At 39.4% G+C, this 26,695-nt stretch overlaps 1 protein-coding gene across 10 annotated transcripts in view; it reads right to left on the reverse strand.

Moving 5' to 3' along the window:
* Positions 1-26,695, reverse strand: part of LOC109417984 (inhibitory POU protein) — a 231,644-nt gene that overhangs the window by 23,684 nt on the left and 181,265 nt on the right. For 7 of the 10 annotated variants that reach the window (XM_062850969.1, XM_062850880.1, XM_062850915.1 and 4 more), the window contains exons 3-4: positions 584-782; positions 389-523 (exon numbers count right to left, since the gene is read on the reverse strand). In XM_062850969.1, the coding sequence (XP_062706953.1) occupies positions 389-523; positions 584-782 (334 nt within the window). The remainder of the gene's footprint in view (positions 1-388; positions 524-583; positions 783-26,695) is intronic. The other 3 variants (XM_062851153.1, XM_062851104.1, XM_062851060.1) reach the window with 1 other exon arrangement.

Here is a 26,695-nt window from a genome sequence, read left to right on the forward strand (position 1 = left end):
CCACCGTTTTCGCAATTTAAAATTTTTAGGAGGTGTTCAAAATTTTAAAAACATATGAGCAATCTTTGAGATAAAAGTCCAAGTTAAATGATTATTTTTTGAAAATCAGAACTGTCATTCTCTATTTAAGAGATTTGTATAGTATCTCCAAAAATAAAGTTATGTTTATTTTGAACAGGTTATTTTTCAGGCAATTGTGAACGTTTAACGTTAATTTCCGATACAGTCCTAGTGCTGGAAATGTAAGTCACTCATTTTTTGTGCTCGAAAATGAATGGATTCTGACTACATCCCAAATAGGACTATCACACTTTTTTAGGTACATTGTAGTACGTACTGATATTGAGTACTTCCACCCTAAAAAGTTTCGACTAAATTTTCCGCTTACCTAATTTTATCCTCCGCTGTTTAAATCGCTCCGCAAATGCTTCTAGTTCTCGTGGATCAGTATCTGTATCAGGATGCAAGCCAGCCGTTGCAACAGCTACTGCCATGGCGGGATGATGCGCTCCTAGGAACCCGTCTATAACGTTGAATTCGTAATATTATGGAATTAGTTTTTATTAATGTTTATCGCACAAACCAGGAGTGTGGCCACCTAGCGGACCACTATGGTGATGTCCCATCATGTGGTTCATACTGTGGTACGATCCATGAAGTTGGTGATGAGTGGAAGTTATTGGTGCATCGGACATAGGCGTCAATGTTGTCATCGAGCCTGACGGATCCAACATGTCGATACTGTCCATTGTATGGTGCATCTGGAAAGAAAACGGTTTGTTCTGGTGAAACGTTGGGAAGACTGTTGAAGTTGGTAGATGAAACACATTTGATTTTTTTTTCTAGAGAGCTAAAGACAGACTTATTAGAATCCTAAAATGGCCGCCACAATGGCCGACTTTTGGACCTACTCACGATTTCGAGGGCACAAATCTCTTCGTAAACAAAATTAGCGAAACTGGTCTTCTTATTTTAAGCTTGCCACATGTGAGCAAGAACAGAATAATAAAATGAACTGTTGTATGAAGCTTGCTTCTTGAGATTAGTACTTCTGAAGCTCTGATGTATTGTTGAAACGGGATTTCAAGACGTTTGTCCTTAAAGTGACAAGTGGCACCCCTATAACTGACTTACGATTATACTGTTATAATCGTTTTTCAAACAATAGTGGCGCCACTTCCCACTTCAATTCTACTTTATTGGTTATTGATCGTACAGTTGAAAATCGGAATTTTTGACACGCGAAAATAGAATTTTCTCCTAAACCATGTGTCGGACGTACGTCGGGCACAGTGTGCTGGATAGAGGGCCAGGTCCGCTGTCCAGCGCACTACGTCCGACGTTAGGTTTCACGAATGGATTTTGAGGAATTTTGATTGTCGGGTGTGGGGAATCTTCGGGTTTCAACCGCGACGACAATAATGTAGAGCAATGCATGCCAAAATATGCGCTGTATAGGGTATATGTGCCATACCTTGACCTAATATATCAGTTGCATATAAAGAAATGGTCATAATTCGTGCATTATGCCACTAGAAACATTTTTTTTTCATCCTATCACGCGTACTAGGCAATGCATGTTTCACCAATTGGCTTCTTTAGCGGTGTTGAGATTATTCCATATTCTGAATCTGCGAATCATGCGAAGCTGAGCCGAAATCCAAATTTTCATGAATTTTGGTGACCGGGAACCTATTTAAAAATCAATTTGAAGTTTGTATGGGAGCGATTTGTCGAAACATCCCTCGTCGCATTTTGTACTGGGTGGAGCTGTCAAACAGTTGAAAATAGTGTCTTTGATTGTCACATTTATTGTTCAGTTATCGGTAAGCTAATTCAGTATATCCCAAAATCATGCTATTTTTGATCATGTTAATATTCAGAGAATATTAAGTCATGGCGTCTAAAACATGTAAATAAAGTGACATTTTCATTTTATTTTAAGTACTAAAGTGCTGAAATTGAAATGAACAAATGTTAAAATTGTTTGACGCATACATTTTTCTGTTATGATACGCATATCACGCAGGAGCGGTTCATGCGTATGCTTTGAGTGTGATGTTACCAACACTGCACCGTAAGGTGTAAACTGCGCAATTTTCTCGATAGAAATGCATGGTAAACGTAGCAGACCTCGTTAGCACGTTTGGGTTCCATCGTAATGCAATATTAGCAGTCTAGGTTCGATTCCCGAAACAGGAAAAAAAAACTCATCACAGCGAAAGTGTTGAATCAGGGTTAAATAGAAAGTAAACAGGAATCAAAAACTTTTTTTTTCTTTTGTTCGATATGATATCATTGCATTAGTTATATTTGATTAAAGGCTTGGTACAAGCCTTTTATATACTTTATCAGTGACTACAGTAAAGCTGGTTGGTTTTAAACATTATACCCAAAATAGTAGCGCCGCTTTCGACCGTAAACCCACTTTAATGGTACCTATATTGCCGCCACTCGCATAACTATCCCATCTTTGCTGGGTTCCCTATTCATTAGAGCTGTTCACTTTTTTTGACCTACCCGTGTCACATCAAATTATCAATCCACATGCAAAAACAAGGCTTCAGTCCAAAAATGAGCCAAATTTATAAAGCTTTATTTCTTTATTTCTCTATTTCTTTTCACTTCATCTGCCTTTTGGCTTAATGAAGGTGGTGGGGAAAAACCCTGTGGAGTTGAACAACAACATTAAATTTCAGTCTCCAGAAGGCGTAAAACCCCGAATCTTTTCGAACACAACAACAGTTACCATTTCCAACAAAACTAACATCAGGACTTACAAATTACAAGTTTAAGACATTATAAACATAGTCACTATTTTAAAACACAACAAACTGGTGATGGCATCACTGGTTGTCCAAGCATCGCTTTATCGTGTCGCTGAAAAAAAGGAACGGGTAGTTTAATTTCTTCCTGATTAGGATAATGGAATAACACTCGCCTGATCTACTGTTTCCTGCCATCATGAATGATTGTTGGGATTACATTGTTGGAGTTTTCTTATGAATGATGCTGTCGACATGTTGAAATCGAAGATCTCGTATACTTCGTTGAAAGCCGACGTTATGGCACTAATGGGACCGTTTTCGGCATAAAGCGTATTACTGGATTCTACCATTAAAAAATCACGCTGACGCAGGACTCGTTCGGGTGCGTAGCTATTTAAACTGGACAAAATCTCCGGCGCGTCTAATTCTCCTTTCAATACTTTTGCTGCAAATCCGGCTTGCTGACCGAATCTTCGTTTGACCAGAGTATCCAAACCAAGAAGGCAGCATCAATCTTCGTAAGATGGTAAGTTCAAAGGATCGCGCCACGGTGGATGGCGAAGAGTACGCCTAACAAATTTCCTCTGTATTGCTTCGATTCTACTAATCCACGTCGATTGATATGGACACCATACAACGGCGTTAGATTCCAATATTGATCTTACGAGGGCGCAGTACAATCTTTGAATTCGTCGCATATTTTAAAGATGAATCCCAACTGCCGGTTTCCTCTTGAAATGATATCGTCCAAATGAATTCGAAAAGTAAGCGCCGAATCTAATATTATGCCTAGGTCACGCACGTGGTTGACGCGCTCAAGTTTGATATTGTTGATCGCATAGTCGTAGCAAATAGGATTTTGTTTTCGATGGAATGTAATAGTGTTGCACTTGTGGATACTCAATGTAAGCATGTTTTTCAAACTCGAATCCGCAAAATGGTCGACTAATTGCTGTAGTTTGGCACAATCGCTTAGAGTTTGTATGATCATGTAGATTTTGACATCATCGGCGAAAAACAATTTACATCCGGGTGGTAAGACGCGAGACAAATCATTGATGGAAATCGAAAACAACAATGGACCAAGGTTGCTACCTTGTGGTACGCCAGATAGATTTGTGAATGTAGCAGATGTTTCCGAGCCGATCGTCACGCAGAGTTTCCGGTCCTTCAATTACGATTTCAACCAGCAAATAGAGTTTGAACAGATACCTAGTAGTTCAAGTCGCTTCAGCAAAATATTGTGATCCACACGATCGAAAGCAGATTTGAAGTCCGTGTATATCACGTCCGTTTGGAATCCACTGTCCATGGTTCGCAGACAGTGCGATACGAATTGCACGAGATTCGTAGAAACCGATCTTTTCGGATGCAATTTCCAAGGGCTGATTCATTCACAAGTACTAAGTCCAGAAGACGCCCATTCCGGTTAAGAATATGGTTGATTTGGGTTAGTCGGTTCAAACAGAAGCCGTCAAGAAGATTACTGCATGCTTTAGACACAGAAGAGCGTATAACATCCAAGGTTGGACTGGTTGACGTCGTACTCCATACTAAATCGGATTGATTATAGTCACCGAACAGAAAAGCGTGATCATGTGAACCCAAGTTCGAGAAAACGGATTCGATGGACTCAGCGTGGTTTTTGATGCTAAAAATGTCTGCTTTGCGATCAGGAGGCAGGTATACAACTCCGACACTGATACTGAATCTGGGTAATTTAAGTTTAACCCAAGTTTGCTCAAGAGACTCATGTACAGGCGAGGGTTCGCCACAGCATCTTATTCTTGATGAGATAACGATGAGTGCACCGCCGCCACGAGTCTTTCTGCTATTTTGTTGGTTCCTATCATTCCTGAAGACTGTGTAGGAGTTTCCAAAAATTTGAGGAGACAGAATTTGCGCATCAAGCCATGTTTTCGTAAGTACAATTATATCGTAATGGCATGCCGTCGCTGCGAGAAAGAAAGCGTCAATCTTGGTGCGCAGTCCACGAACGTTCTGATAGAAGAACGACAATTTGTGTCCTGTTTCTTGATCGCTGATGCTCTGCGAGGTTGAGCTCCCGTCGCAGCTAGAAGTACATCGATAACTTGACTCAGGGGGTGTAGGGTCATCTACTATTTCGGCAGGACATATACTGTAAGCTTTACCTGGGAGAGCAGCTGCTTCATCTGTGGTACATCCGTCGGGGCTTAAAGTAGGACCCAGACAACCACACGGTGTCAAAATTTTGATTATTATCGAACTCTCATGTACCTCGGATTTTTCTTCATAGAATGTTAGAATTTCGGCTATAATGTATAAATGCAAAATTTGAAAATATTTTATCGGGGAAAATTTGAGTTAGGTGAGTTTTTGGCCATTTTCCATACTAAAAATCAATAACCACTATTTTAGTCCAAAAAACGTCACATACAAAATGTATGGAAAAATTTTCGCCGATGAAATATTTTCTAGTTGTCCGATTATGACTATATAGCCCAAAAACTAATCATTTTCGAAGAAAAATCCGAGGTACATGAATGTTCGATAATAATCGAAATTTTGACACCGTGAACCAGTAATCGTATACGATGTTGCATAAGATGATAAAGTGGAGGCCATATGCGTGCATGCCTCCATTTGGGCGCATGTAAAATGTACGCATATCGCCTCCACTTTGACATCTTATGCAACATCTTATACGATCACTGGTTGACTGGGGAATATCCTGTAAAACCAGATGGCTATTAAGATAGGCAGCATCCGTACTTGCTTCGGCGAGACATATACATTCTTCTAATTTACATGTACAAACAGGATTGTCAACAAGACAATCATGAGAGTTTTCTGATGCAGGATTCGTTGTCGGAGAGCCGCTGAGGTTGGTTGAGCCAATGTTGAAAGAACCGCGTTTCTGCGATGAAAAATCCACTTGAATTGGTGCAGCATCTACTTGTGCTTCGGCAAGACATATACTGGTCTTTAATTTACCACTAAAAGCAGTTGATACGCTGTCGGAAGATGATTGCTAGGCCGAATAGTCTACCATCTGCCTGACTGCCTTCACACTCCATGCTGAATGATTGATGCTCAGTAGTTCGTCATACGGTTTACCTTTGTCCATCTGTTTATTCTTTAGCTCACAGTGTATGCACTTCTCAAAGGTGGCATCGCATTCTCGAACATCGTGATCTCCAGCGCACACGGGGCAGCAAGTAGGATTTCCACAAGACGAGGCTTTGTGGCCATACCTCGATCATTTGAAGCAACGGTAAACATTGACATCTTCAACAATTTGACAACGATCCCAACGAATATTAACACGCTGCCGTTGAATCAAAGTTTCAAATGTAATAGTGTTGCACTTGTGGATACTCAATGTAAGCATGTTTTTCAAACTCGAATCCGCAAAATGGTCGACTAATTGCTGTAGTTTGGCACAATCGCTTAGAGTTTGTATGATCATGTAGATTTTGACATCATCGGCGAAAAACAATTTACATCCGGGTGGTAAGACGCGAGACAAATCATTGATGGAAATCGAAAACAACAATGGACCAAGGTTGCTACCTTGTGGTACGCCAGATAGATTTGTGAATGTAGCAGATGTTTCCGAGCCAATCGTCACGCAGAGTTTCCGGTCCTTCAATTACGATTTCAACCAGCAAATAGAGTTTGAACAGATACCTAGTAGTTCAAGTCGCTTCAGCAAAATATTGTGATCCACACGATCGAAAGCAGATTTGAAGTCCGTGTATATCACGTCCGTTTGGAATCCACTGTCCATGGTTCGCAGACAGTGCGATACGAATTGCACGAGATTCGTAGAAACCGATCTTTTCGGATGCAATTTCCAAGGGCTGATTCATTCACAAGTACTAAGTCCAGAAGACGCCCATTCCGGTTAAGAATATGGTTGATTTGGGTTAGTCGGTTCAAACAGAAGCCGTCAAGAAGATTACTGCATGCTTTAGACACAGAAGAGCGTATAACATCCAAGGTTGGACTGGTTGACGTCGTACTCCATACTAAATCGGATTGATTATAGTCACCGAACAGAAAAGCGTGATCATGTGAACCCAAGTTCGAGAAAACGGATTCGATGGACTCAGCGTGGTTTTTGATGCTAAAAATGTCTGCTTTGCGATCAGGAGGCAGGTATACAACTCCGACACTGATACTGAATCTGGGTAATTTAAGTTTAACCCAAGTTTGCTCAAGAGACTCATGTACAGGCGAGGGTTCGCCACAGCATCTTATTCTTGATGAGATAACGATGAGTGCACCGCCGCCACGAGTCTTTCTGCTATTTTGTTGGTTCCTATCATTCCTGAAGACTGTGTAGGAGTTTCCAAAAAGTTGAGGAGACAGAATTTGCGCATCAAGCCATGTTTTCGTAAGTACAATTATATCGTAATGGCATGCCGTCGCTGCGAGAAAGAAAGCGTCAATCTTGGTGCGCAGTCCACGAACGTTCTGATAGAAGAACGACAATTTGTGTCCTGTTTCTTGATCGCTGATGCTCTGCGAGGTTGAGCTCCCGTCGCAGCTAGAAGTACATCGATAACTTGACTCAGGGGGTGTAGGGTCATCTACTATTTCGGCAGGACATATACTGTAAGCTTTACCTGGGAGAGCAGCTGCTTCATCTGTGGTACATCCGTCGGGGCTTAAAGTAGGACCCAGACAACCAGTAATCGTATACGATGTTGCATAAGATGATAAAGTGGAGGCCATATGCGTGCATGCCTCCATTTAGGCGCATGTAAAATGTACGCATATCGCCTCCACTTTGACATCTTATGCAACATCTTATACGATCACTGGTTGACTGGGGAATATCCTGTAAAACCAGATGGCTATTAAGATAGGCAGCATCCGTACTTGCTTCGGCGAGACATATACATTCTTCTAATTTACATGTACAAACAGGATTGTCAACAAGACAATCATGAGAGTTTTCTGATGCAGGATTCGTTGTCGGAGAGCCGCTGAGGTTGGTTGAGCCAATGTTGAAAGAACCGCGTTTCTGCGATGAAAAATCCACTTGAATTGGTGCAGCATCTACTTGTGCTTCGGCAAGACATATACTGGTCTTTAATTTACCACTAAAAGCAGTTGATACGCTGTCGGAAGATGATTGCTAGGCCGAATAGTCTACCATCTGCCTGACTGCCTTCACACTCCATGCTGAATGATTGATGCTCAGTAGTTCGTCATACGGTTTACCTTTGTCCATCTGTTTATTCTTTAGCTCACAGTGTATGCACTTCTCAAAGGTGGCATCGCATTCTCGAACATCGTGATCTCCAGCGCACACGGGGCAGCAAGTAGGATTTCCACAAGACGAGGCTTTGTGGCCATACCTCGATCATTTGAAGCAACGGTAAACATTGACATCTTCAACAATTTGACAACGATCCCAACGAATATTAACACGCTGCCGTTGAATCAAAGTTTCGAAAGTTTGAGCATCGGTCTCAAGAATAGCGATGAACAGGAAGTTTTTCCGTTTCTCAATCTTGCGCATACGAATTAGTGTTATTTCAGACGAGGGTGACAATCCGTTTTGCTTCTTCAGAATCGGGACAAGCTCAGAAGCATCTACATCCTCAGACCAACCTACGATTTTTACTCTGGGCTTCAAGGGTTGTAGTATCGAAATTTCGTAGTCATCGGATAGTACATTTACGGCTGCAGTTACAAGTTTTTGGGCATCGGCGCTAGTTTCTCAACGAACGACAACATCACCATTATCCTTGGAGCGGATGCCTTTTACAGAAAAATCGATTGGATCTATTTTTTCTCGAATATGCTTTTACGTTAAATCAGCCTGTTGACTTTCTTTCGGTTTGATGATGACAATCTGTTCGAACTTCCTACCAGTAGTAGTCGTTACTTGTGAGTTGCTCGATCGTTCTGCTCAGGTAGCCTGCTTAGCACCGGACGATTTTTTTTCCGTTCACAGCATTTCCATTCACAGTAACTTTTGCACCAATACGGCGTTTTCCAGAGCGTAGAGTCCATCCCTCATTCAAATTTTCACTAACGACAGAAGCACTTCCACTCGATTGCAAGCTCTTAGTCGCGGTAGCATCAGCTGCACCATCGACGATTACGGTAGGGGTTCTTGAACCACGGGTCACGGTCGCATAAGAAGGGCGATCTTGATAAGCGCTACGATCGGGTAGCATAGATTCAATTTTTTTCACGAGAGACGGTATCAGTGTAGTTTCGATTTTTCTCCACAGATTTTCCTCCAGCTGGTTTACTGCGAATTTTCGTCACTTTTTTTTCCAAAAATGTTCGGATACACTTAAACCGTCCTTAAAACGTCCAACATGGGTGGAAAGAGCGTAAAATGCCCCACACACTTATATAAGTTTCACGACACGAAACACTGTTTTTACAAACAAAAAACAACTACAGAACATAAGCACATTTTACGGTTACTGCTCTGTTCATAACTCCTTTAGAGGTGTATCAAATAGATTTTGTGTTTTTTCGAGCATTTTCACGAAAATGTACTTCAAAATCCAGAAAACTGCGCCAAAAAGGTACCGAAAATACGATTAAAATATAGTTAGAACATTACTCTACAACTTTGCCGAAGACACTACGGTGTTTAAATTGCGTATTTCAAAGTTATTCATAAATTTTCGTTAAAAAATCACGAAAAAATGCAATAATTTTACGATTTTACATGTAAAATTCATGTAATTTTACATTGTTTTACGTGACTAATTCAATGAGCTATTGCTCCTATGTGTTACGAACATTTCGTCCATACATCATTTTATACACTATTTTTAATTAATTCGTTTTCATTGACTAACTAGGTATCAAAAGTTTGTCACGTTGATACTAAAAATTGTACAGAGTTTTTACTTTGTGGAGTTTAGGTCACCGTCGAATCTTATATATTACGATTGTTGACTATTTTCGGTGAAAACACACACTAAAACTCGATTATACATAACGTTTCGGCCTACTCAACTTCAGCCATCATCAGATCTGTAAAAATTTTATTGCGGTTTAATTAGTACTTTTACAAACATTTTTCACATTCACAATTTTCTTTGATACCCACATTTTATGCATGAATCGATCACCACCAGTGTGGTTGCAACACTAACCCCCCTTTCGCTGCTATGTGTTGTGTTCTGCTGTTTCGTGTTGATCGTTTTCGGGGTCGGTCGTTTGTTGTTGGTGTGTGCGTGTGGTTCGGCTCCGAAGTTTGCACACTAGGCCGTTGTAAGCCGAGTCGATCCCTCCACATTCGCGCTGCATGTTCACTGTTCGTGCTTCGCCTAGCAGCTTGATGTGGAAGGCCTCTGCTATCGTTCTGCTCGCCTGGTTTTCGATTTTTTCCAAAATCTCCGTTTTGTCAAAGTTGAAATTGTGTCCTTCGTCGATATGGTGTTGAGTTAATCCCGTCTTGGCTTCCTTTTTTCTTATGTTCGTCCTATGTTCGTTGATTCGGGTTTCGAGCATTCTTCCGGTTTGTCCCACGTAGACTTTTCCGTCATCTGTGCCGCAAGGGACGGCATACACAACATTTTTAGTTTTTTGTCTCGGGATGGGATCCTTTAGCCGGCTGAATACCGTGTTTTTTATTTTGTCTCGGGTCTGGTATGCCAGACTTATGCCGTGTTTGTTGAGAAGTTTTGACAACTTCTGGCTTAGACCCGGGATATACGGCGTTGACACGTACTTTGTCTCCTTCTTCTCCTCTCTTTCTTGTAGGCTGTTGTAGTGTCGGTCTGTTCTGTATTTTAGCAACTTTGCAACAAACCAAGTTGGGTAGTTGTTCTTCCGGAGAATTTGCTTTACTGTGTTAATCGTATTGTGTCTCTCATCTGCATCCGTTAATTTGATTGCTTTGTCTATTAGCGCTATTGCCGTGTTGCGCTTATGTTGGAAAGGGCTTTCCGAGTTGAAGTCCAAATACCTTCCATTGGCTTGTTTCGGCGTCCACACTTTCACGATTTTTCCATTCTGCTTGTGCAGTGTCATGTCCAGAAATTTGAGTTTCCGGTTTTCCTCCCTTTCAACCGTGAATTGCAATTTTTCATGAAATTCATTGAAAGTTTCCACTATTGTTTCAATGTGTTCGTGTTTGGCGATACAGAAGCAATCATCTACGTAGCGTCGGTATACTTTCATCGTTATTTGTTTGTTGTCCAGCTTCCTCATGCTTTCCTGTTCTAGGCGCTCCATAACCAGGTTTGCAACGACTGGTGAAAGTGGGGAACCCATCGGGACACCGAAGTTCTGCTTGTAGAATGTTCCTCTGTATACGAAGAAAGTGGATTCCAACATCAGCTTAATCGCCGCGACGAAGCTGCTCTTGTCGATTGGTGTGTGATCTTCTATCTCTTCCCATCGTCGGTCTATACACTCTAACGCGTAGTCTACCGGCACGTTGGTATACAACGATGTGACGTCAAGCGAGAACATTGTTTCATCCTCACTGATCTGCGTTCCTGATACCTCGGAGGCGAAAGTGAAGCTGTTGACAACGTGTGCTTCAGTTTTTCCAACAATTTTCCCAAGGATGTCAGATAGATATTGGGCTAGTTTGTATGTTGTAGACCCAATAGTCGATACCACCGGGCGCAACGGTCTACCTTGCTTATGGATTTTAGGTAGTCCGTATATACGAGGGGGGTGGCAGTTAGACACATTCAATCTTCTGTGTGTCCGGCTGTCGATGTACCGTCTATCTTTCCATCCATCCAAAATCGACTTGATCTTTCTCGCGATCCTTGCTGTAGGGTCGAAGCGAATTTTCTCGTAGGTCTCGGCATCTTGAAGCATGCCCTCCATTTTTTCTTCGTACTCCTCCGACGACAATATCACTGTCTTGTTGCCCTTGTCAGCCTTGGTCAGTAGTATGTTCGGATGTTCTTTGAGAAATTTTCTGCTTCTTCCTACATCTTTCGCGATCCATTCTTGTTGATGATGGCGGGGTTGGTTGTTGTAGTTGATGAAGTTTGACATCGCAGTTGCTACCTCCGCTCGGATTTCCTCAACGTTGTCTTTGTTCTTGATTGCTCTGTCGATTTCGGCAACTGTCTCGATGTATGGAAAATTTCCTCGGTTCGGGACGTTGTAGTTCGGCCCAAGCATCAATGTTCGTTCCAGGTAGTCTGGTATCGCTGCTTCAGTCGTGTTTTCCACCCATTCCGCCTCGTAGCTCAGTTCTGCGACTCTCTTTCTCTTAAGCCACTCAAGTTTCTTGATTTCTTTATCCTTCGTGGTCGCGTAAACTCTCATAGTTTTGTCTTCCACCATTTTCTTAGCACGCACGAAGTCCTCTCGCTCTAACAGTCGCTCCAGAGTGTTTCTAAGATCGGTTTTTGCTTTCTTTGTTCTTGCTACCGTCCTCTTGCCATCGGCTATCAACTCACTGATTAATCGGATTTTTTGCTTGGTTAACACTTTCTCCATTTGTCGGTACGATTCTTCATTTTCCAAGTTGACGTGCACTTTGTAGTTTAGGCACACTGGTATAACCTTGCATTTCCGGCAATTCAGTAGGAACTTGATGTGGTTGCTAGATTTCGCTAGCTTGATTGATGTTCTTTGAAACCGCTGCAGCACGTCTGCTGTATGGCTGCCATACTTTTCTGCGACGTCTCTCGCAAGATGCATCTCCCTTCCTTAATCAAACGTTTAATCAAACACACCAACAACAAACGACCGACCCCGAAAACGATCAACACGAAACAGCAGAACACAACACATAGCAGCGAAAGGGGGGTTAGTATTGCAACCACACTGGTGGTGATCGATTCATGCATAAAATGTGGGTATCAAAGAAAATTGTGAATGTGAAAAATGTTTGTAAAAGTACTAATTAAACCGCAATAAAATTTTTACAGATCTGATGATGGCTGAAGTTGAGTAGGCCGAAACGTTATGTATAATCGAGTTTTAGTGTGTGTTTTCACCGAAAATAGTCAACAATCGTAATATATATTGTACAGAGTTGCCAGCATAAAATAAAACAAAGTTACCCATGATTTGAACGTCATTACACTTCTTTGTCTCATCTGCATCAGTTTAAATTTGGTGCAGATGGTTGAGCATGAGATTTTCGATTCGAAGATTCAAGGTTCGAGTCCTGGAATAGGATTTTTTTGCGTCTCGATCCAGCTATAAGTTGATGAAACTACGCACTGCATCTCATTGCAATTTGGCATCATAGCGTTGTTTCGAAATCGTAGAGTGCATAGTAACAATGAAGTTTTCCTGGTTTCCCTTCATCGTGCAGTTGTGTTGTGGGTAGATACACGGCATAAATATCACATAGGGTAGATAGATAACAAGTAAGCTCGCTCCACCCACAGTTATCTGTAAAATGTTGCATCCATAAGCAGTTCCATCATCGTATTGAATTGTTTTAGCTAAATTGATCATTATCAAACAGATGCTCAATATTTCGCCCAGCTGAACTCGTCGACACGATTTATTGTCAACAAGTATAAACTAAATATCTAGCTAATCCTGGAATGGGCTTAATTGGTAGGACCCGATCATTATTATATGGGAGATTGCGTGTAAGTCATGGCAGATTCAACTGCTACAACGAAAGAAAAAAAAAGTTTATCATGTATTTGAGCTTGAACCTGGGGCCTTCTGATCCGCAGGCTCGAGCCTTCCCATCTGCACTATAGATAGTAGAGTAAACATAGATCCGTGTTGATGAATCCGTTGTATCCAAACGAACTGTCAAAATCTGTATCCAAACGAGCATGACGTCACGATTTGAACAACATCAATGGAGCACATGACGTCATATTCAACCGTCACACTCTTGAAAATTACTACTTACACGCTTGAAACATTTTAGTCAGCGGTGTCCGCGGATCTATGTTTACTCTACTATCTATAATCTGCACCATTTCTGATACTTAAATCAAAAGACATTAGAATACGATGGCATGACTCTACCCCATTTGACATAATGCCATTTGGCATAACGCCGTTTGGAATAATGCCATTTGGCATAATGGTCATTTGGCATAATGGGTATTTGGCATAATGCCGTTTGGCATAACACAAAGAACAGCCTTCTTGGTAAGAATGTGCATAATATTTGTTATGCCAAATGGCCATTATGCCAAAAGGCCATTATGCCAAATAGCTTTTATGCCAAATGGCATTATGCCAAACGGCGTTATGCCAAATGGCATTTTGCCAAATGAGGTAGAGCCCGATGCCATGACGTCTTAATCATAAGTAACTTTGTTTTAATCCGTGCTGGTAACTCTTAGCGATTTTTAGTATCACCGTGACATACTTTTGATAATTAGTCAATGAAAACGAATTCCTACACAAAAACGATGTATGGACGATATATTCGTTACACAAAGGAGTAATCGCTAATTAATTTAGTCACGTAAAATAATGTAAAATTACATGACTTTTATATGTAAAATCGTAAAAATATCGTGTTTTTTCGTGATTTTTTTTACTAAAATTGTAGAATAACTTCGAAATACGCAATTTAAACACCGTAGTGTCTTCGGCGAAGTTGTAGAGTATTGTTCTAACTATATCCTAACGGTATCTCCGGCATCTTTTGGAGCAATTTTGTAAATTTCTGAGTAAATTTCTGTGAAAACGGCTAAAAAACACAAAATCGATTTGATACACCTTTAAATTTTCATCAATTTGGCTCAATTTTGGACTGAAGACTTGGTTTTGCATGTGGATTGATAATTTGATGTGTCACGGAGAATCGGAGAAAAAAAGTTTCAAAGTGAACAGGTCTGCTATTCATATGGGACTGTTTTGCGAGTGGGGGCAGTATTTGACAATCTAACTTTATATCGCCATATATGTAATACACTATAAAATTTAATTATTGTTCAATATAGGGGAGACTGAGGAGACTTGATCCCTGGGGAGACTTGTTCCCCCCATATTTGCTCGGAATCAAAAACATTTTTCTTCTAGCATACTTTTTCCAAAACTACTCCTGGACAAACGACTATGTTTTGGCTATAAGTGATTTCGATTGTACATTGCATTATTTTTTAACGGCTGATGGTTTGTTTTCAGTCCTTAAGAAATCTTTTAGGCGATTCCGAAAAATCTCAATAACTTTGTGAAAATTGAACCAAATCGTGTTAAAATTTCACAGTACATAGTTTGAATGAAATACTTTCAAACTTATTTATCCAAATAAGGCTGTTGTTAACACATTTTAACTCCTAAATTACCAAGGGTCCAAAAAAAGTCGGAAGGCCAACTTTGACAAGGCATTTCTCGGCCTTTTTTCAACCGATTTCAATTTTTTTTTTGCGATGGAACCGGACAGGTTTCAAGATCATCGTCCATTTGAAAAAAATATAAAATAGATGCGTCTACCCAAAGTTATTAAGCAAAAGACACTTCCTAGTTTTTTTTTGAGAGCGCATTTTTTGCGTACATTGATCAATAAAACAATATTTAAAGCGATGACATATGGTTTTTTCGACTCTAAATCATGCGTACAGCTGGAGTGAACATGTTTATGCAAAATTAGCGATTTTGCAGTACACTGACCTTACTCAAAAAACTGCTAAAATACCCTATTTTTCACATAAAATAAGCAATAAATCAAAATTCAAAGCGATGACATATAGTTTTTTTGGGTCTTAAATTGTTCGTAGGATTGTACTCGACATTTTTGATGAACAATGAAAATGTTCTAATTACACTCTTATTTTGTTTTAGCCGGAAAACTACGAAAATTCCATACTTTTTACACAAAGTATTCAACAAAACTAAATTGAAAACAATAACATGTAGTTATTTTTAGCCTTGAAATGTTCGTAGCAGTTTGGGAGACATACTTAAAGAATAATAGTGATGTTCTCATTACACTCAAATTTTGATTCACTCAAAAATCAACGAAAGTTCCACATTTTTCACGCAAAGTGCTTAACAAAAATAATGGCTTACAATGCAAAATAGTTTTTTACCTTTAAATTATTCGTGGAAGCGTACTGGACGTTCTTGATGAGTAATAGTGACGTTTTTATGACACACATAATTTATTTTACTCGAAAAGCTACAAAAATACCATAATTTTCATACAAAACAGTCAATAAAACAAAGTTTCAAGTCATAAGATGTAGTTGTATGGCCTTAAAATTTCCGTTACAATGTACTGGACCTGTTTTTGATAAAATGTTGATGTTTACATCACACTAATATTTTGTTTTATAAAAAAATGTACGAAAATACCACAAAAAAAGGAATAAGCCAAAATTTAAAGCAATGATATGTAGTTATTCAACTTTAAATTTATCGTAGTAGTTTAGTGGATTCATTTGATTAACCCTAGTGATGTTTTCATTACACTTATATTTTATATTACTTAAAGTACTAGGAAAATACTACATTTTGCACACAAAGTAGTCATCAAATAAAAATTGGAGTCAATGCATTATAGTTTTTTTGCCATGAAATTATTTGTAAAAAAAGTACTAGACTTGTTTGATAAACAATAGTGATCTTTCAATTACACTCGTTGTTTTCTAAATTTGTTTATAAAAAAAATCAAAAACAACTCAAATAAAGAGAACTTACTATGCGCAGCATATAGTCACATGTTTATGTACCGTAAAAAATATATTTTTACACAGATAATTGTTTTTGATAGTTAAAAGCACTGAGATTTTCACTCAGGTGGAGTACTGACACAATTTGTTGTTTATAATTTTATAAAATTCTTCTTTTTTTATACAATAAATTAACCTAACATGTTTCATACGGCTTTTCCCATCATGCTGATACTCTTTGCGTTGTAATATTTTTTGGGATTCAATATGTTTGCCAGAGCAAAGTTTCCCCAAAATGAAAATGTGATTGTCGCTCATATGAAAAAAATAATATTGATCACCCAAAACAATTAAAACTGTCCAATCCTTACGTTGCAATTATAACTGAGACACCAGTACTAGCACCAGTACTTGTTTTAAAATTATTAAATCAAGAAAAATGCATGGAATAATATATTAGGAAAATTTTCTGAAAAACTATCAAAGCTACCCCGTTTTACGGTATTGCATTTGTTTTTCAGAAATTTCCCAAAAGTTGCATTTATATTTTATGATATCTGTTGGAAGATGTCCAACAGAGAGGGATTTTTCCGATTTAGTAATCACCGATTCACCACCGACAATAAAACAAAATTGGTTTGGATGTCTAGGGTGGTATATTGGAATCCTGGGTGGATTAATAAATTCCTGCATGGAACAAAGGAGGTACAAATTTCAATGTGTGGCCTCTTCGCGGGCATTTTGTCTTACGAACTATGGTTACATAATGGAAAAGAAAAACACTTACGTTTAATCTCCCTAGTATTTCTGTACGCTTTCGGTCTAGTCACTCGATTCGGTCTTCGTTTGGTCGAATTTCCTAAGATTGTCGTTCACTTAAAACTTTGGGAAATACAATATTGAATGGTTTTCTTACCACACATTTGTGCTCATACAAGCTTGAGCGATTTTGGGGGTTACAAAGTGACACTGGTTCGAGAACTGTATGCAACTAGGGGAGCAATAATTTCATGTTTTAGTTCACTAGAAAACTCACTGTATACTAATTACCTACTTGTAAATTCACTTCTTGATATTATTTTAACGGAATGGTTATTAAAAGCACTATAATTATGCATCTAAATTCGCCACTGCGAACCAAAAACGTGGAATCAATTATACAATGCACTTGTTTCTAAAGAGTTCTTGTTCACAATGGATAGCGGTGGTTTGACGTTTTGAGTAAACGGTTTGTACGATACTTGCGTGCGCTGGTGTGTGTGCATGCTATGACGTCGGATGAGAAGGTGCGCCTCTACGCCAGGGGCGTAGTCAACAATATCTTTCAAAGATTTTTTCAAAATATTTCGTCGTGGGTTCTTTTCGAAAATCTTTCAAAAATAATCCAGAGATTCCTTCAGGGATATTTTCAAAAACATCAAGGATTCATGCGGAATTTATTTAGGGGTTCTATTTCTCGAGGAATTCTTTTAGAAATCTTTTGAAATGTTTCCGTGTATTATTCCTTTGGGTTTTCATCAGAAATTCCTCTGGCGATTGCTTGATAAATTTCTCCAAGGACTCCTTTAGAATATTATCATATTTTTTCAGGAATCTCTTTTTTTTTTCCTGGAGCATTTTCGAAGTTAGTTTTCTGGCTTTCTCAAGTTCTCTCAAGTTTCCATCCTAGTTCTCATGCAAAGTTTTTTTTTCTTTTATTTGCTCCCATTAATAGTTCATTCCGTGTTTTTTTCGATATTTTTTAGAGATTTCCGATAATTACTTCTGGAATTTCTGCCAAAGAGTTTTCCGATATTTCTCCTGAATTTCTTCGCAGGTTTTCATCCGGAGTTTCTCCCGGGATTTCTCTTAGAGATTTTCAGAGTTCTTTAATGAATTTTCTAAATATTTCCTGCCAGAGCTTTTTTCCGAGATTTCTCAGTTCTTTTCAGGATTTTTTCCGAAGTTTCTCTCGCGTTCCTCATTGCATAATTTCTCGCAAAAATCACGTGGATTCATTCCGACATGCCTCCGGTTATTTACAACAATGAATTTTGTAGGTTATTCCAGGCAGGAGGTTTTCCGAGAAACACTTCTAGAAAAGTACAGTACTGGACGCATTGACCGATTTTCATACAAAATGCTTAAGTTTGCAAACTCCGAGAGTAATCTCAGGTGAAACTTAAAAAAAAAAACTCTCGCAAGAACCTTTATAAAATATCCCGGATGTAACTTCTGTAGAAATCCGGGGAGAAACTCCAGAAAAAAATCATTGAAATTGTTTGAAACTTCAGGAGAAATCCCAGAAGCAATTCATTCAGAAAACTCGTGAAAAACTCCTTTAAAATCCGGGATGAGCCTCAGTTGAAAACCCAGCAATAGTTTCTGTAAAAACCTTAGAAATCCCGGAAAAATCTCATGGAGAAGTACCAAGAGGAATACCGGAAGAAATCGCGGAAAACCTTCAAGAGAAATTTCGAGAGAAACTCTAAGAGAAATTCTACGACAACATCTGATGTATATTCCCGGTGAAAAGAGAATAAATTCTACGAAAATTTGTTTGGGCAAAACGCAGGAGGAAAAATCCAACGAGAGACTCTGAGAGCAAATATGGGAAAACCTCTGGAAGAAAATCTATAGGATTCTCATAACAACATTCAGGCGACAATATTTGGATTTCAGGAATCCTGCAATATTCTCCAGGAATTTTTACGGAAAGAACTGTTTGAATCTAGGGTAAAAACGTCGATAGGAATACGAAAGAATCTCCGAGAAGAATTTGAAAAGGAATCCCAAGAAACAGGAATGAAAGAAGGCTGAAAATCTCTCTAAAAAGACACATAACCTAACCTTAACTCGGCACCGGCATTTCAAAAGGGCGTAACTGCTTTTGCAACCAATGCCTTCTCATAAAGCTGTGGACCGTATCTCATCCCTCCCGAGCAATCCACTAGCACAAATAGAAAGATAAAATCCTCCTCTTTCGTTTAATGGATGTGAATTGCGTAAGATGAATGATATATTGCAGGCTACATCACAAATTGGACTATCACACTTTTTTTGGTACGCCTAAAAACTGTGATAAAAGTGCACATTTGCCTCGGATCGTCTCGACGTCTTTGGTGCACTTATTCCTCCATTTACAAGGAATAAGTGCACCGAAGACCTCAACTCGATCCGACGTGGCCCTGCGCTGCAATCACACTTTGAAGGTGTGTGCACACTATTGTGTCAGTCCAATTTGGGGTGCAGTCAGCAATACGATGCACAGCTCTGTGAGAAGTAATTGGTTGTAAAAACAGTTACGCCCTTTTGAAATGTTGATGCCGAACTTTGGAAATTAGTTAAGTTCGTAACTTGTTTTTCAATTTCACGGGATTTCCGTTTATTTTTTGGTGATTGCTACTGCATGTTCAGGAGACGCAAATGGACTCAAATAAAACAAATAAAAAAATCCCTGGTGAATTTTCGGTTTGCCTTGTATTTTTTCCGGTAGTAGACAACCTGAAACTGGTACAAAAAGTCAGTAATATAAATCTGCATGTGTTTGTTTTGAATTTTGTGTTATTGGCTATTTTGTGTGAAAAAATATGGCACATTCGTGATTTTGTAGTAAAACAAAACATGAATGTGATGTGAACATCATAATTTTATCAAATACATGTCTAGTACATTCCAACGAAAAAATTTAAGACTAACAACTACATGTCATTGGTTTAAATTTTATTGACTATATTGTAAGAAAATTATGGTATTTTAAAAACTTGTTTGGTAAAATGAATTAAGAGTGTCACGAAGGCGGTTTTGTTCAACGTTCATCATTTCACGAAAAAAATTAAGCCAAAAAACCAGAATGCATTGCTTTATATTTTTATTTGTTGACTACTTTGTGTGAAAAATGTGGTATTTTCCTAGTAATCCGAGTGAAATAAAATATGAGTGTAATAAAAAATTCACTAGGTTTGTTCAAATTTTCGTACATTTTTTATAAAACAAAATATTAGTGTAATGTAAACATCAACATTTTATCAAAAACAGGTCCAGTACATTGTAACGGAAAATTTAAGGCCATACAACTACATCGTATGGCTTTAAATTTTGTTTTATTGACTGTTTTGTATGAAAATTATGGTATTTATGTAGCTTTTCGAGTAAAATAAATTATGTGTGTCATGAAAACGTCACTATTACTCATCAAGAACGTCCAGTACGCTTTCACGAATAATTTAAAGGTAAAAAACTACTTTGCATTGTAAGCCATTATTTTCGTTAAGCACTTTGCGTGAAAAATGTGGTACTCCTTCAGGAATTCCTTCGGGGATTCCTTCAGGAATTCCTTCGGGGATTCCTTCAGGAATTCCTTCGGGGATTCCTCCAGGAATTCCTTCGGGGATTCCTCCAGGTATTCCTTCTGGGATTCCTCCAGAAATTCCTTCGGGGATTCCTCCAGGAATTCCTTCGGGGATTCCTTCAGGAATTCCTCCGGGGATTCCTCCAGGTATTCCTTCGGGGACTCCTCCAGCAATTCCTTCGGGGATTTTTCCAGGAATTCCTTCGGGGATTCCTCCAGGAATTCCTTCGGGGATTCCTCCAGGAATTCCTTCGGAGATTCCTCCAGGAATTCCTTCGAGGATTGTTCCAGGAATTCCTTCGAGGATTGTTCCAGAAATTCCTTCGGGGATTCTTCCAGGAACAAAAGTAAGGAATTTCACCAGAAATTCATTCGAACACTTTTTTAGGAATTCTTTCTGTGATTTCTCCCGGAAGAGGATTCCTACTGGAATTTTTTTAGGGTTCTTCCATGAATCGCTTCTGGGATTTCTCTAGAAATACCAACCGGGATTTCACCACCAATTTCTTCCGGAATTACTCTAAAAATCTTTTACTGTATGACTCCAGCAATTCCTTCCGGGATTTCTCCCAGGATTTTTTCTGGAGTTCTCCAGGAATTTCTTCCGAGATTTCTGCAGAAATTGCTCCTGGAGTTTTTAAAGAAATTTCTTTCTGGATTTCTTTAGATACTCTTTTCGGGATTTCTTCAGAAATTTCTTCCGGGATGTTACAAGGATTTCCATCGGAGATCCTCAGGGATTTCTTTAGAAATTCATTCAGACATCTTTCCGGGATTCTTCCAGGAATAACTTTTGGAATTCCTACTGTAATTCCTCCAAGAAGTCTCTCCGAGACATTTCAAGGAATTCCCTCAGGGATTTCTTCAGAAATTCCCTCCAAGATTCCTCCTGAAATTCCCATCAGGATTTCTCCAGAAATACCTTTCGGAGAAATTCCTGGATAATTTTCTGAAGGAATCCCAGGAAGAATTTTACAAAGACCTTGGAATCCCAGGATGACATGCTGGAGAAATCCCACGCGGAAATCAAGGAGGAATATCAGTAGAATTCAGGCCCGCATTAAGGATTGTGGGGGCCCGGGGCCAGAGCGGATGTGGAGGTCCCTCGTAGGTATACTATCGCGATGAGCAAAAATGTTCTGTTTTCGAACAGCACTTGAGCAATATGCAAAATAAAGTAAACGTAGCAAGCAAAATGATTTTTGTGGGAGCCCCTAAAATGTGGGAGCGTGGGGCGCTGTTAGCAGCGCCACCAGGGATGAAGGTGGCACAATTCATGATCGTGTGTGTAAAACTGCATACTCGCATACTTAGCTCATCAGGCGGCGGTGCCGTCAGTGGCGCTTTCCGTTAGTAGCTGCGAAGTAAATTTGTATCTATTTTTTTCTGTTGCGCATCATTAAGCTAATTAAAAGCTACAATATGCACTAATCCAAATTGAGTTGCGACATTTCCAAGTATGTTAAAAATCAATTTTCGCACCACCAATCAATTAGAATTTCAATCAAAAGCATACAGTGACCGGCACAAAAAAAGATCCACCATATAGTGGTTAAAGTTTCTAATGAAAACTACATGCGAAAATGATAAAATATACCTTTCAATGAATGCACTACATCCATTTTACATTCCTTTAGTAACCTGTGTTGAAGAATATTTGTTTTTTTCAGGAATAAAGTGAATTCTTATAAGATTGGGAAAATTGCTAAAAAATAGGGTATGACTAGGGACAATGGAAATTCGCGATTTCGCGGAAGCCGCGAAATCCGCGAAATTGGGCAGTGGTCGCGAAATTTAAGAAATCCCGCGAAATGACGCGAAATCTGAGATAATTTAGAAAATAATCTAAAAATTCCACAAATTTTAAATATTTAAACCTAAGGGGCTGTTCATAAACCACGTAGACCAAAATTTGGCCATCTCAGACCCCCCTCCCCCCTCGTAGACTTTTGTCCATACAAAATTTTTGAAATTTGTATGGAGCGTAGACTTTGGCCAGACCCCCCCTCCCCCCAAAAAGTCTACGTGGTTTATGAACGGTCCCTAAATTAACTGATAACTTTCAACAGTGTTAAGTAATTTGCGATTCCGAATCAGGCAAAATAAAAATTTAATGCCTTTTACATCTATTTCTTTTTGGTTTTTCATCAAATCTTTTACTTTTTATGTAAATTTATGATTACGCCTCACAAAATCCAAGTGTAATTATTCACTTTCGCATGCAAAATATGTGTTTCTTCAACTATACGTTAAAAAATATGGTACCGCGAAATCACCGCGAAATTCGCAATGTTGGCCCGCGAAATTTCAGAAATTTTGCCGCGAATTTCCATTGTCCCTAGGTATGACAGAAATAAAGATCCACTTAGCAATTAATTGACTTAAAAATTTCACCAAATTTTCACACGTTTTGCTTCTTGGTGATGCTATTGTGATGTTTTAGTTTGACACGAGTTTTTCAATTTTAGGGTGAAATGGGACGAATTTATTTTACATGGTGAGTATAATGATTCTTTTTTTCCCTGAACTACAGAAACTATGTGCAATCGTGAATGAATACTATTAATCTACAATTTAACAATAATTCATGCCCGTGTAGCTGCCGGCTTAGAACAGCACTACGGACCACTTGTTCCGGGGGTAAAAGTCCACCAAACAGGTAACCCCATTCCAAGGTGTCAGGCGACCCGTGCTGAGGGATGAATGGTTGAGGGGGTTTAAAATGGGTTGTGTGGTTTGGTTCTCCGAAATTAGACTTTATTCAACTTTTTTCAGCCGGATGCACTAGTTTTTACGTGAATATACCTAAACTAGATGAGCTGCATCGATGTTTTTCGAATTTCCACATATGGGCATGTTTTCCAAATTGACTTCCCCGAAGGAATTCCTGGAGGAATCCCCGAAGGAATTCCTAGAGGAATCCCCGAAGGAATTTCTGGAGGATTCCTCGAAGGAATTCCTGGACGAATCCCCGAAGGAATTCCTGGACGAATCCCCGAAGGAATTCCTGGAGGAATCACCGGAGGAATTCCTGGAGGAATCCCCGAAGGAAATCCTGGAGGAATCACCGGAGAAGGAGGAATCCCCGAGAGAATTCCGGGAGGAATCCCCGAGGGAATTCCTGGAGGAATCGCCGATGGAATTCCTGGAGGAATCTCCGAAGGAATTCCTGGAGGAATTCCCGAAGGAATTCCTGGAGGAATTCCCGAAGGAATTCCTGGAGGAATTCCCGAAGGAATTCCTGGAGGAATCCCCGAAGGAATTCCTGGAGGAATCCCCGAAGGAGTTCCTGGAGATATCCCCGAAGGAATTCCTGGAGGAATTCCTGGAGGAATCCCCGAAGGAATTCCTGGAGGAATCCCCGAAGGAATTCCTGGAGGAATCCCCGGAAGAATTGCTGGAGGAATCCCCGAAGGAATTCCTGGAGAAATCACCGAAGGAATCTCCGAAGGAATTCCTGGAGGAATCCTTGAGGAAATTCCTGAAGGAATCCCCGGAGGAATTCCTGGAAGAATCCCAGGAGGAATCTTAGAAGGATTTCATGGATGAATCCCCGGAGGGATTCCTAGAAGAAACCCCGGATGAATTACCGATGGAATTCCTGAAGGAATCTTCTAAGGAATTCCCGGATGAATTACCGAAGAAATTCCTGGAGGAGTTTCTGAAGGCATCCCTGGAGGAATTTCGGAAGGAATCTCCAGATAGATTTCTGAAGGAATCCTCGGAGAAATGCCCGGAAGAACCCCTGGAGGAGTTCTAGAAGGATTTTAAGGATGAATCCCTGGAGGAATTCCTGGAGTTATATTTGTACAAATTGCTGGAGGAATCACTGAAAGAATATCTGGAGGAATCTTCGACGGAATTCCCGAGGAATTCCTGGAGGAAGCGCCGGTGGATTTCCCGAATATCCGAAGCAATGCCTTTTCAAAATCGAAATCATACCATTTTTCCAGAAGCGCGATATTTTCAAAAACAAATCGTGTGCGGTTGCAGCAAACTGCCAGTTGGCCCGCTCAGAATATCACCGGTCAAATAGAGCTGGAGCGCCTCGAATTGCTGGTCAATCTTCCAGTTTGTTGCGGTCTAGATCAGCAGATTAATGCCTGCTCCTGGGATGGGAGTTCGCTTGTTCTTGCCGATTGTCCCGGTTCCATTCCAAGTCAGTCAGAGTGTAGATTCATTGTTGATTAACTAATATATTGGTAAACAAAGAGTTTCGTCGATTTTTTTTCTTTTTTCTCTCTCAAGACCGACTGTCAAAACGACAATGATTGGAGATTGGAGAGAGGATCGATGAAGAGAACTCGAAAATGTCAGTTAGGCCCAAATGAAAAATCAGTGTCGATAAATTACTTTGGTGAAAATCGACAATGATTTTCCATAAGGGCCTAACTGACTTGATCGATTTCTCTTCGTCGACTCTCTCTTTCGCTAATAACTAGATCAAAACAAACAAAATCATTACCGTCAAACGGGGTTACTTGCAACAGCGGTGTAACTTGCAACACGATGACACACGTAAAATTTGAACTATTTTCTCATAATAAGGAGTATATTAGCTCTACTATTTCAGTTACCAAGATTATGTATACCATAGATCGTGGAAAACTGAAAATTACCTAAAGATGTCTCACTCTACCTTTTCAAAAAAGACTCTACGCATTGTTGACATTCGGTAACTAGTGCTGTGTCACGCGATGCATATATATTTTATATTTGAGGGTTGTGAGATCTGTTGTGAAACGATATACGCTTGCTTGTAATAACTGCCAACCCTTCCATGAAAAATCTTATTTCCGTTAGTTAGTATACATTTTTTCGATTCATTTTTCATGCATTACATCAACAAATCAGAATACGACCAAATAATAGATTGTTAGGGCAGTTCAATGGTAGCTGACTTAACTTCATGTCATGTGTTGCAAGTTACCCCACAGATAGGGTAACTTGCAACAAGCATGTATTTCGCACCTACTGATTAGGTGGCAACGATTTTTGGTAAATCAAGTACTGCATGGTATTCTACTCGTGGTAATTAGTGTACACGATGCTTTACAGTATATTTTAGATGTTTATATTTTCAATGATATTGCTTCAAAGTCGAAAAGTGTTGCAAGTTACCCCATTTGACGGTATTCTTTTTGTTTCTATAGCAAAATGTAGTCGTCTTCTACGCATTTCAACCAAAAAATCTTTGGAAAACTCAATACACATTCTGTGATAACACAAAGAGAGAATCGATGAAGAGAACTCGAAAATGTCAGTTAGGCCCAAATGAAAAATCAGTGTCGAAATGTACTTTTTCCTTGTCCTCATTTCTTGCCAGCTGAGTACTAGGCTATAATCAGTTGCCCTTCTGAAGTCTCAAATTTAGGTCTAAATAAGGGCGGGATTATTCAAATGTTGTAAATTAGCTTACATTTCTACCTAAATGGGTTCGCTTAATGCGTTTTCGCCATTGGCGTTTTTCAATTGACACCGATATGGTTTGTCGTTGATGTTTCCTTTTTGTGCTGTGATTGTGAAGAGTGTAATCCTGTCTAGTTTGGGTAGTGGCTACGGCTAGGAAACCTCAGATCAATTTTCAGCGTAAAAAGCGTGTGTAACCCAAGTGGCTGTACTTCAAAAAGTTCATTTTTGTAGGGTTATCTTGTGAAACCAGCTTTGCTTTTTTCATTATAAATAAAGTGTCGTGCCTCGAGCATGCTATATCTTAAAATAACGTTAACAGTATGTTTCAACCTTTCCTTATGGATGCCTTCAAGTAAGCTCTTGTTATCAGCATCTTTTCGCTGATATTTGGCAGTATTACTACGATGATATATTTCAGATGATATATGAAATAGCTCAAACATTAATTTGAGATGTTTCAGTTTGATGGGTTACTTAGGTAGTACAGTTCATGGATAACTTAACATAGAATGGCACCTAACCCAACTCGCATGAACAGATTTTGTCATGAGTTGACTGATTGGCATGGGTCAGATGAGGAGTCTCCATTTGACCTTCTTTGTACTTTTGAGTGTTCCTTCGCAAACTTTGCGTATTCAGGC

Source organism: Aedes albopictus, chromosome 1 (genome assembly GCF_035046485.1).
Source record: "Aedes albopictus strain Foshan chromosome 1, AalbF5, whole genome shotgun sequence".
Lineage (NCBI taxonomy): Eukaryota > Metazoa > Arthropoda > Insecta > Diptera > Culicidae > Aedes > Aedes albopictus.